The 12,872-nt window shown below is 44.6% G+C and overlaps 1 protein-coding gene across 3 annotated transcripts in view; it reads right to left on the bottom strand.

The window, feature by feature from the left end:
- Positions 1 to 10,802, bottom strand: part of SHLD1 (shieldin complex subunit 1) — a 71,374-nt gene extending 60,572 nt beyond the window's left edge. For 2 of the 3 annotated variants that reach the window (XM_008995721.5, XM_035298328.3), the window contains exons 1-2: positions 10,767 to 10,802; positions 5,765 to 5,946 (exon numbers count right to left, since the gene is read on the bottom strand). In XM_008995721.5, the coding sequence (XP_008993969.3) occupies positions 5,765 to 5,946; positions 10,767 to 10,801 (217 nt within the window). In that variant the 5' untranslated portion in view covers position 10,802. Of the gene's footprint in view, positions 1 to 5,764; positions 5,947 to 10,695 lie in introns of all 3 variants that reach the window. The other variant, XM_002747424.7, reaches the window with a different exon arrangement.
- Between the last annotated feature and the right edge of the window lie 2,070 nt (positions 10,803 to 12,872).

Genomic DNA, 12,872 nt, shown 5'->3' with positions numbered 1-12,872 from the left:
CTCAAGCAGTCCTCCCACCTTGACCTCCCAAAGTGCTGGGATTACAGGCATGAGCCTCCGCACCCGCCCTCAGGAAGACCTATTTGGCAGCAGCAGGTCTTCCATCATATCTCACTAGGAAGGGCTGAGGGGAGGATTTCATAATCCTGCACCAGCTTACATGAAAAGTTGTTTATTTTACCAGCATTGCATGATGAGTGGCTGGGTGGGAACTTCAAGCCAGATGGACTTAGTCTTTATTAGATACACACAGACTAGCTTTACCCGTCTTTGTATACTCAGATAGGAATGACTAAGGCTTTTGAGGTTTTTCTAACACTCTCAGATTCTTATCAACCCATGAGTTTTCTGAAAAGTGCTGTTAAGGCTCATGTCCTTGTTACCAATTCATTTCTCTAGGGCATGAACAGTGATGTGGCAGTTGGACACAAAGTGTAAGGACAGAGAAATGTCCCTCCAGTTTGGCTCCTAGGGAAGATCACTGGTGTCTGAGCAAGGACAGGCTTAGTCCAGAGGGGAATGGAGGTAGAGGTCCATGCCAGGGGATGAGGAGCAATCCTGAGATGAAGAAGTGAGGAGGAGGAAGGCAGGCAGCCCCTTCAAAAAGCCTGGCTGGGAAAAACAGGGCAATGATAGGCCCACAGCCAGAGGCAGCTGCAAGGTGAAATGGGGAATCCTTTACACAAGTTAAGCTTAAGCCTGGGCCCATGTTCTTGTAACTAGGTTTTGCAGCGGTCTCTGCTGCCTCCAAAAATAAGGTCACCCTTCCTTGGCCTACTACTCTTCCAGGGGTTAGAACTGTGACACTGACTCCAACCTGGAAGCTGGGACCTTGCTGCCCACTGAGAAGCCTCCTGCATACTTCCTGCCACCTGCCTGGATTTCTGAGTATTTTCTCCAGTGTGCCTAGTGCCAGGCTGTGCTGTGCCACCAGACTATGCCACTCTTCCAGTGTGAGCCCCAACTCCCTGCCAACTGTGTGTCTGGATTTTGACTGAAGAGTTTGACAACAGGGATGATATGACTGAACCCTTATGGTCAAGCTGGGAGCGGTGGCTCACGCCTGTGATTCAGCATTTTGGGAGGCTGAAGTGGTCAGATCATTTGAGGCCAGGAGTTTGAGACCAGCCTGGCCAACATGGCAAACCCTGTCTCTACTAAAAATACAAAAATTAGTCAGGCCTGGTGGCACACACCTGTAATCCCAGCTACTAAAGAGGCTGAGGCAGAAGAATCGCTTGAGCCTGGGAAGCAGAGGTTGGAGTGAGCTGAGATCACACCACTGCACTCCAGCTTGAGTGACAGAGCAAGACTCTGTCTCAAAAAAAAAAAAAAAAAAAAAAAGAAAGAAAGAAAAAAGAAATTGTAAAAACGATACCAAGTTAATGAATCCTAATGATCAAAGCTTGGCTCTATTTTACCCAGTAGCCGGGGGAGCCAGGTCCCAAGTTCACTCTTAGACACCCATTCAGAAGTAAGCAACCTGCCATACTCTGCCAATTCAACTCTATTTCGAGCCAAGCACAAGCTACACGAAGGTAGCCAACAGTGTGTGCCTCACAGGATGGGCAGAGACCAACACAGTCACCCTAAATGACTCTCCAACTGGAAACCTTGGCTAAATTTACCAATCTCTGGAAGATCAACTTCCTCACAACACATAAAAGCAAGTAAGCAAACCAGAACATCAATCTGGCTGGGGAATTGGAGGTGTTAAGAATCTGAGATAGAATGGTGGCTATCAGTACCCCTATAGAGATCAGTGTAAAGGTCGGCATGACTCTGAGCAAACAATAGATCCAGTTAACAGAATTAGATTAAAATGTCAACAAAAGCCTGCTGAAGGGCCGTGGGGGGAGAACCCACAACTACAGCTAACCCGTAACTACAGCTACCTATGAACAAAAGGCATGGAAAGAAAATGGACTCAACTTATAAATAAAAAACCCAGCCCCCTGGACAATTCTGAAACTTGAGGTGGAAAATGGTCAGGTGGGAGTAAATCAGGTTGGGTTGTTAGGGCAGTGACCTCCTTCAGAGTTTAAGGCTGTCACCTCAAGTTCACTGCTTGGTAATGTCCAGATTACCAGTGATAACTTCTCCTAACTGACTTTTCTTTTTTTGAGATGGAGTCTCACTCTGTTGCCCAGAATGGAGTGCAGTAGTGTGATCTTGGCTCACTGCAGCCTCCACCTCCCGGGTCCAAGTGATTCTTGTGCCTCAGCCTCCCTAGTAGCTGGGCTTACAGGGGCCTACCACCATGCCTGGCTAATTTTTGTATTTTTAGTAGAGATGAGGTTTCACCATGTTGCTCAGGCTGGCCTCGAACTTCTGGCCTCAAGCAATTACACCTGCCTTGCCCTCCCAATGTACTGGGATTACAGGCATAAGCCATCACACCCAGCCTCCTAATTGACTTTTGTAGACAATTTCTCACTAAATATAGCTCTGGAATGTTTACAGAAACATCAACAGCCTTCCATGCTGTGTAAAAGTCTCCTAGTGATGTCAGAATGAAGTTCTCTTTGTGGTAGATAAACCAGAGCACGTTTATTTCTGCTTAGGGTGAACTATTAGAGATGATATTATTAAATAACACAATGTCTGGGCTTCCATTTGATTCTGGTGTATTCCCTGCTCCTGTCATGGTTGAAAGATACCATTCTCACTTAGTTCTTGGGAAGCTATGGGTGATCTGGTCCCCCTTGCCCTTTATTTTAAGGTAGGGTCTTGCTCTGTCACCCAGTTTGGAGTGCAATGGCACGATCATGGCTCACTGCAACCTCCACCTCCTGGGCTCAAGTGATTCTCCCACCTCAACATCCAGAGTAGCTGGAATCACAGGTGCATACCACCACACCTGGCTAATTTTTAAAATTTGTTTAGTAGACACAGGGTTTTGCCATGTTGCCCAGGTTGGTCTCATAACTCCTGAACTCAAGGATCCTCCTGCCTCAGCCTCAAAACATGCCAGATTACAGGCATGAGCCATAGCACACAGCCCTGGTCCTTTTTAAAAACAAACCTAGTGGGTATTGTGGCATGACATATAAAAGTACTACAGAATGGCAGAGTGCACAGCAAAATAAAAACTGTTTTTAAGTGTTTAAGTTTGAATAAAATAGTATCAAATTCCCTCATTCTAAGAAATGCTACCCAGGGATGATGAACAAAATCAGTTTTAGGACAGAAAGTAGTGTAGAGGCAGCAGGATGGCAGGGACAACAGGGAAGGTTAAAGGAACTAAGATGTTAAGTCTAGAAAGGAAAAGAATAAAGAATGATCTAATTCTTGGCCAGGTGCAGTGGCTTACGCCTGCAATCACAGTACTCTGGGAGGCTGAGGTGGGCGGATCACCTGAGGTCGGAAGTTTGAGACCAGTCTGACCAATATGGTGAAACCCCATCTCTACATTTTTTTATATTTTGTATTAAAAAAATTCAAAAATTAGCAGGGCGTGGTGGCACATGCTTGTAGTCCCAACTATTCAGGAGGCTGAGAGGAGAATCACTTGAACCTGGGAGGCAGAGGTTGCAGTGAGTCGAGATTGTACCACTACACTCCAGCCTAGTGACAGAGCCAGACTCTGTTTCAAAAAAAAAAAAAAGGATTATCTAATTTTTGGTCAGTGATATGGTTTGGATTTGTGTCGGCCCAAATGTCATGTGGAATTGTCACCCCCAGTGTTGGAGGTGGAGCCTGCTGGGAGGTGATTGTTCATGGGGCGGTTTCTCCCGAATGGTTGATCGCACCATCCCCTTGGTGCTAAGTTCTTATGAGACCTGGTTGTTTAAAAGTGTGTAGCACTTTCCCCTTCTCTTCCTCCTGCTCCAGCCATGTGAAGTGCTGGCTTCCCCTTCCCCTTCCGCTCTGACTGAAGCCCAGCAGATGGTGCCATGCTTCCTGCACAGCCCACAGAACTATGAGCCAATTAAACCTCTTTTCTCTATAAATTACCCAGCCTCAGGTATCTCTTTATAGTAGTGTGAGAATGGACTAACACAGTCGGTACTAAATTAAACAGGAGGCTTGCTGATCCTGATTATGTCCTGAAAATCAGAAGAGAATCCTGAAGGAGTTTAAATATATTTCTCCACAGAATTCTTGAAGGCACTGACAGTTACATGTCCTACCCACAGGCATCACTGAATTCATCATCATTAAAGCCTACGTTTTCTTAGTGCCGAGTGAGCTCTTTCTAAAAATATATACTTGGATTTCTTTGTTTTTTTTTTTTTTTGTCGTTTTTGAGACAGAATTTCGCTCTTTTGCTTAGGCTTGAGTGAAGTGGCGCAATCTCAGCTCACTACAGCCTCTGCCTCCTGGGTTCAAGTGATTCTCCTGCCTCAGCCTCCCGAGTTGCTGGGACTACAGGCACATGTCATTATGCCTGGCTAATTTTTGTAGTACAAATGGGGTTTCGTCATATTGGCTAGGCTGCTCTCGAACTCCCGACCTCAGGTGATCCACCCACCTAGACCTTCCAAAGTGTTAGGAATACAGGCGTTAGCCAGCACTCCAGGTCACTTGGATTTCTCAATATTAATAACAACAACATTGACTGAGCACCCATAGATGGCAGACACCATGCTAAGTACCTTATAGGTTTACTATAAGGTAAACCTGATTATGGTAAACCTGACTGGGTGGGGCAAGCATTCTGATCGCCATTTTTTTTTAACTTGTTTTCTTGTTTTTTTAGAGACAGGGTCTCACTATGTTGCCCAGGCTGGAGTGCAGTGGCTATTCACAGGCACGATCCCACTACAATCAGCACAGGAGTTTTGACCTGCTCCATTTCCGTCCTGGACCGGTTCACCCTCCTTAGGCAACCTGGTGGTCCCCTGCTCCCGAGAGGTCACCATATTGATGCCGAACTTAGTGCAGACACCCGATCGGCATAGCGCACTACAGCCCAGAACTCCTGGACTCAAGCAATCCACCCCCTTAGCCTCCCGAGTGGCTGGGACTACAGGCACGCGCCACCGCGCCCGGCCTGATTGCCATTTTGTAGATGACTCTGGAGCTCAGAGGAGTTAAGGAACACACCTCAAGTCACACAATCAGTAAGTGGCAGAGTTGAACTTTAAATCCAGGTCTGTGTGATAAATCCAGGGATCCCAAACTAACAATAAATGAATAAATAAATAATCCAGGTCTGTGGACCTCCAGACTCAGATCAGGTAATTAACATTGAAACGTTAATTTTTCACTACCTACATCAGGGAATTATCATTAGGCTTAAATAATACATGTTTTGACAATCTAGTCAGAAAACCTTGTAGAAAGGTTGTTACTTAAATCCAGAGCACGCTGCATAAAAGGAATGCTAAAGTCTCTGTTTTTATTACTTATCACACATAACTATTTTCTGAAGTTTTAAAAGAACAAAACAAATACTTATCACATTGCTATTTTCTGAAGTTTTAAAAGAACAAAACAAAAAAAAATTCCACTCGGTCTTTGTTGAATTAAATATTCCCCGGCTTCTGAATTCGTTCTGAGGGAGACTAGAAAGGGACCTGTGATTAACAGCAACAACAACAAAAAGAGATCCAGGAAACAGCTCCCTGTCATTGCTCTGCCAGGGAAGCTGTCCTTTGAAGTCCCTCCTGACAGTTTTGCTTAGAGAAGATGTTTTTCTGCCTAAGACAATGAAACATTCTCAGAGATCTGCTATTGGAAGAGAGAGAAACAAACTATCACACACCCGTATATTTGCTGGTTGTTTTTAAGTTAGTTTGTTTTAAACTCTGCTTATTACCTGGATCCACATCAGAAGAGCAAGGAAAAGAATGGCATTCCACAGAACTGAAAGCCTCACTGTTGGTGTCTTGGCTGGGTCTCTGCAGGACATAATCTCTTATGTCACATGCAGATGGCAGGTCCAAAGCACTGCTCTCCTCTGACACACTGCCTGAAGTGGCATCCTCAGCTGCCATAGTCCTGCCATGGAAGAAATAGAACAATGCAATACAAAAGGCATCACATAGCAGGATCCTTCATTAGAGCCAGAGCTTGAATCATTTTATTTGTTTCCTACTTTTATTTATTTATTTATTTTTGTAGAGATCAGGTCTCACCATATTGCCCAAGCTGGTCTTGAACTCCTGGGCTCAAGCAATCCTCCCATCTCAGCCTCCCAGAGTGCTGGGATTATGGGCGTGAGCCACTGTACCCACCCAGATAATTTTATTTTTACTTATTTATTTATTTATTTTTGAGACATAGTCTCACTCTGTTGCCAGGCTGAAGTACAGTGGTGTGATCTCGGCTCACTGCAGCCTCCGCCTCCCGGGTTCAAACAATTCTCCTGCCTCAGCCTCCCAAGTAGCTGGGATTACAGGCACCTACCACCATGCCTGACTAATTTTTGTATTTTTAGTAGAGACAGGGTTTCACCATGTTGGTCAGGCTGGTCTCAATCTCCTTATCTTGTGATCCACCTGCCTTGGCCTCCCAAAGTGCTGGGATTACAGGTGTGAGCCACCATGCCTGGCCAATAATTTTAAAGGTCAAACAACAGTGAAATCAGAATGACTGAGAGTAGTCCCCCCTTATCTGCGACTTTGCTCTCTGCAGTTTCTGTTAATCTCACTCAACCATGATTCAAAAATATTAAATAGAAAACTCCAGAAATAAACGATAAGTTTTAAATTGTGCACCATTCTGCGTATTGTGATGAAATCTCGTGCTGTCCCGCTCCATCCCACCTGGGACATTCATTACCCTTCTGTCCAGCATATTTGAACTGTACATGCTACCTGCCCCTTAGTCATTCAGTAGCCTTCTCAGTTATCAGATTGAGATACCACTGTTGTGGTATCACAGTGGCCTTCCAGGCTCCTGTGTCTGCAGAGCCCCAGTGCTGCAGCCTAAACTACCACGTGATTAGGCAAATATAGGAAGTATATAAAAACAAATCAACAGTGAGACCTGGCAGGACCTTTTTGTTTGAGGACACCCAGTCACATGCTGTTGTGCACATTCGCTCAGGCCGAGAGTGAGCCAAGCTATCAGCTGATTGCTCCTGAAAGGAGTGGAGTGATCCAGGTTCCTAAAGAAGCAAGAACATCCTGTCTTTTCACAGGTTCTGTATTAGCCAACCAAGCCTGAAGCTTCAGCAAACAGCTCTGCACCAGGCAACTTTGTCTCCCCCTTCTCCCTTCATGTTACCTAACATTCTGCTCTGGAGGCTTCTGGAAGGGAACAAACAGGTCAGTGAATGATGCTGGCATATCCTGCCTGCCTGCAAAGGCGCCTTGAAATCCACCATCAACAGGCCCGGCACGGTGGCTCATGCCTGTAATCCTAGCACTTTGGGAGGCTAAGGTGAGTGGATCACCTGAGGTCAGGAGTTCAAGACCAGCCTAGCCATCATGGTGAAACCCCATCTTTAAAAAAAAAAAAAAATATATATATATATATATATATATGTATTAAAAAAAAAAAAAGAAATCCACCATCAACTGAGGGTATCATCAGTGATATGAAATGAATAGAATCCTTTCTGAAAACAAATAGCACATTGATGTGATACATATCTTTCTTTGTTTTCAGAATAACTTAAATACCAAATACCTCACGAGCTGGGAACTGGACCACAAAAAGAAAACATGTCGACCAGGCACAGAGGAGCTGTCCCAGGCACTTTGGGAGCCCAAGGTGGGTGGATTGCATGAGGTCAGGAGTTTGAGACCAGCCTGGCAAACATGGTGAAACCCCATCTCCACTAAAAATAAAAAATAAAAAATTAGCTGGGTGCCATAGTACACACCTGTAGTCCCAGTTACTTGGGAGGCTGAGGCAGGAGAGTCACTTGAACCGGGGAGGCAGAGGTTGCATTGAGCTGATATTGCACCACTGCATTCCAGCCTGGATGACGCAGCAAGACTCTCTCTCTTAAATTAAAAAATGGCCAGGTGCAGTGGCTGACACCTATAACCCCAGCACTTTGGGGGGCCAGGCAGGTGGATCGCCTGAGGTCAGGAGTTTGAGACGAGCCTGGCCACCATGGTGAAACCCCGTCTCTACTAAAAAAAATAGTAAATACATTATTTGGGACTCAGTGAATTTGTACAGAAGTAAAAAACAAGCAATGGAGGCAGATTAAACCCTTCTTGTGGTCTGATCCAAGCAGATGCAATGATTATCCTTTATCCCAAACCTTTTGACAATGTGGTTCAACTTCCTTCTCCAGAAGTGCTTATTTTCCTCTCTTATGGGTGATTTAATTACGTGGCCTGGTGCAGTGGCTCACACCTATAATCCCAGCACTCTGGGAGGCTGAGGCAGGCAGATCACAAGGTCAGGAGTTCAAGACCAACCTGCCCAATATGGTGAAACCCTGTCTCTACTAAAAATACAAAAAAATTAGCCAGGCATGGTGGCGCACGCCTGCAGTCCCAGCTATTTGGGAGGCTAAGGCAGAAGAATTCTTCTACCTTAGAAGAATCCAACTCAAAAACAAACAAACAAACAAAATACAAAAAGTAGGTGTGGTGGTGCACACCTGTAATTCCAGCAGCTCTGGAGACTGAGGTAGGAGAACCACTTGAACCCAGGAGGTGGAGGTTGCAGTGAGCTGAGATCATGCTACACTCCAGTTTGGGTGACAGAGCAAGACTCTGTCTCAAAAAAAAAAAATTATCCCAAAATATATTTCCTTGACGTATTTCAAAATGGCCCTATAAAACTGTCTTTTGTAACAGAAATTTGCATCTGCAGAGAATCTCCTTTAATGCAGCCAGAATTTCCTTTTCTAGGCCTTTCCCAGATTTAGGAAAGATTGATTCTGACACTTAAATTTTAAATTTCCAAAAAGAGACACGTGGCGACAAAGTACCATCTATTCTCTCTCTCTCCTTTTTTTTTGAGATGAAGTCTCACTCTGTCACCCAGGCTGGAGTGCAGTGACATGATCTTGGCTCACTATGACCTCCATATCCTGGGTTCAAGCAATTCTTGTGCCTCAGCCTCCCAAGTAGCTGGGGTTACAGGCGCATGCCACCACATCCGGCTAATTTTTGTATTTTTAGTAGAGATAGTGTTTCAACATTTTGGTCAGGCTGATCTCAAACTCCTGACCTCAAGTGATCCATCTACCTTGGCCTCACAGAGTGTTGGGATTACAGGTGTGAGCCACAGTGCCCAGCCCATTTATTCTCTGAGGCTGCCACTCACGAAGTTTCATCTATGGAACCAGGACCTTGAACCCCACAACTCCCTTATCTTAGTTCAAGCATTTTTTTCTACTGACTTCAAGTCTTTAGAAAAAGCTTAATTCTCAAGCAATTGTCAGCTAAAGAATCCATAAAATCCACCTAAGACCACCCTTTGAGATATCTGCCTTTTTGGGTCTAACCAATGTATGCCTTCCATGTACTGATTTGTGTCTTTGTCTGTAACTCCTGTCTCCCTAAAATGTAAAAAAACCCAACTGCCTCAGGATCATTTACTAAGGCTTTTTGGTTTTGTGTTTTCTCTCCGGGCCATGGTCACTCATACTGGCTCAGAATAAACCTCTTTAAAATAGTTTACAGAGTTTGGTTTCTCTGCTAACAGTCAGACACATGCTACAAAGACAAGCTTTGAAAATATTATACATAGTATAAGAAGATGGAGTGCTGGTCATGCCTGTAATCCCAGCACTTTGGGAGGCCGATGCAGGTTGATCACCAGCTGAGGACTTCAAGACCATCCTGGCCCAGGTGGTGAAACCCCATCTCTACTAAAAATACAAAAATTAGCCAGATGTGGTGGCAGGCTCCTGTAATCCCAGCTACTTGGGAAGCTGAGACAGGAGACTAGCTTGAACCCGGGTGGCAGAGGTTGCAGTGAGCCGAGATTGTGCCACTGTACTCCAGCCTGGGCAACAGAGTGAGATTCATGAGACTCAGTTTCAAAAAAAAAAAAGTCACAAAAGAAGCTAGTCACCAAATCGTTGACATTATACTTAATAAAAGAAACCAGTCACGCTGTATGATTTCATTTATATCAAACGTGCGAATTGGCAAGGCTATACAGACAGAAAGTATGCTAGCAGTTGTCTAGGACTTGGGGCAGAGAGGACGTGGTGAATACAGAGTGACTGCTACTGAATGCAGGATTTTTCTTTGGAGTGATGAAAATATTCTAAAATTAGATCACAGTAATAGATGCACAGTTCTGTCAACAACAACAACAACACCAACAAACCCTTAATGTTACACCTTATTTTGTTTATGTTTAGGTCCGTTGTCTTGCTCTGTCTCCCAGGCTGGAGTGCAGTGGTGCATGTCAGCTCACTGCAGCCTGGAATTCACGGTCCTGAGCTGCTGGGACTACAAGCGAATGCCACTATGCCTGGCTTTAATTTTTTAGCTTTAAAGGTGCAAATTTTACATGGTATGTGAATAGACATTTATCAAGAAAGCTGTTTTTTGGTTTGTTTTGCTTTTCTTTTTGGCAGAACCTCCTGAAGTGGCAGGTCACTGAAAAAATAAATAATAATAATAATTGGAAAAAAAAAAAAAAAAGAAGCGAAGCTTATCCAAACTCACTACCCACAAGGCTTCAGAGACCGCATGTTGGGGCGGAAGGGGCGGGGAGCTGGTGGGAAATCCTGACAGGCCAAGGAAAGCCTCCATAACTTCCTAATTGAGAGAGAACAATCAGATGCATTGCTGTGACCCTCCCGTCCTACCCATCCCTTACCTCGCTCCAAAGCACTCCGGGAACGACAGAGAAAACTGACGAGAAAAGACGCCAAGACGCGAGACACTCACCGTCCACAACCGGAACGCGGAAGCAAAGGCGCCATCTTTGTTATGGGAAATGCGAGGTTAAAAGGAAGTCACTGGAGCCATCCTTACTGCTGGCAGAGAAGGGCAATGGAAGCCCGTCGCGGCCATGTTGACTGAGGGCTTTTGGCCTGTCAGTGAAGCTTGCCACCTGTGGCTATTTTGGGCAATTTCTTTCTTTCTTTTTTTTTTTTTTTTTCTTCTTTAAGACGGGGTTTCACCATGTTGGTCAGGCTGGCCTTGAACTCCCGACCTCAGGTGATCAGCCCGCCTTGGCTTCCAAAGTGTTTGGATTACAGGATTTCTTGAGGAGGCTTGTTGATAAATGTGCTTGGTAAAAAAAGAGAACAGAAAAAATATTCAAAAATTTAAATGTTGGCCTAGTGCCATCCTAGTACCTGGATCACAGGCGAGCACCACCATGCTGGGCTAATTTTTGTACTTCTAGTAGAGACAAGGTTTTGCCATTTTGGCCAGACTGGTCTTGAACTCCTGACCTCAAGTGATCTGCCCGCCTGGGCCTCCCAAAGTGCTGGGATTACAGACATGAGCCACCGCACCAACCCTGCAAATTGGTCATTTCAAAGTTACTTTCTTTGTAGGGTTAAAACAGAGGAGACTTCCTTATTACATTTACTCAGATTCCCTGGAATCTCCTGTTTTCCGGAAAATGACTTTGATTCAAAGTTCAGTTTGATTACGTGGCACTTAGCACAAGTAACTCCGTTCTGATTTGGTCTGGCCTGCTGGAGCCTAGTGCAGGAGGTCAGACCAAAACAATGGCTTCCCATAAACTTTAGCAAGACTGGGGACTATTTTCCCATTTAACCATTTTCTTTCTTTTTTTTTTTTTTTCCATTTCACCGTTTTCTTGAAAGAGTAATGTATACTCATAGCCTCCTGTAGATGCCTACATTATAATAATAACCCATAAATTAGGAGTCCTGGACTTAAGATAAATACTTTACCTATACACTACTTTCTTTTCCTTTTTTTTTGAGATTGAGTCTTACTCTGTTGCCCAGGCTGGAGTGCAGTGGTACTCAGCTCATTGCAACCTCTGCCTCCTGGGTTCAAGTGATTCTCCTGCCTCAGCCTCCTGAGTAGCTGGGATTACAGGTGCCTGCCACCATGCCCAGATAATTTTTGTATTTTTAGTAGAGACGGGGGGTTTCACCACATTGTTCAGGCTGGTCTTGAGCTCCTGACCTGAGGTGATCCGCCTGCCTCAGCCTCCCAAAGTGTTGGGATTACAGGCGTGAGCCAACACGCCCAGCCTTTCTTTTCCTTAAATACTTCATGCTTGCCTTCTTTCAATTCCGAGCTTTTCCCTCCGTGCAGTTTCTTCCCTTACAAACACTCTTCTCTCCTCTTCTTTGATCTTTATGATCCTTGTATCTCTGCTTGAGCAAATTCTTCCTCCAGGAACCTTCTCTGACGTGTCTAAAATGAGTTAGTTGTCCCTTGCAGGAATGCCCACTTTCCTGTTTACCCAGATTACTCTAAACTCCTCTGTCCTTTCTGCTCTTCCCACCAAACTGTAAGTATCTCAAAGGCAAAACCCTGTTTCTCTTTTTCTGCTTGTATTTCAGACCCCAGCTCAGTGACTCACATATGAGTACTCAAAAATCATTGTTATATGCATGAATAAATAAGTCACAACCCATCTCTCCTGTTCCCCCTCTCCCCGTTCACACCCCACTCAACCTTATACCCTCCAGGAAGTCTCAGAAACATGGCTTTTTCATGCCTTTTCTAGTGTCACCTTTGCTTGAAAAAGAAGTCTGGGTATAAGTTAACTCTTATTTATTCTGCTGTGGTTTTTCTGAAATGAGGCTTATCTCTCTGTGGGCTTCTGATGTAAATTTCTGAAGTCGATGGTGACTTTCTTTGCCATATAAGTGTAACCACCCAATGGGTTCTTCTTGCACGCTGCCTAGACAGAGCCGATTTATCAAGGCATGGGAATTGCAATAGATAAAAGAGTTTAATGGATGCAGAACTGGCTACATGGAAAACCATACTTTTATGATTGCTCACATCAGTCACCCTAAACTCAGTGATCGGGTTTGGGTGTTTTTTATTTCTTTT

The sequence above is a fragment of the Callithrix jacchus genome, chromosome 5 (genome assembly GCF_049354715.1).
Source record: "Callithrix jacchus isolate 240 chromosome 5, calJac240_pri, whole genome shotgun sequence".
Taxonomy (NCBI): domain Eukaryota; kingdom Metazoa; phylum Chordata; class Mammalia; order Primates; family Cebidae; genus Callithrix; species Callithrix jacchus.
This window is presented reverse-complemented; position numbering and strand designations above follow the sequence as displayed.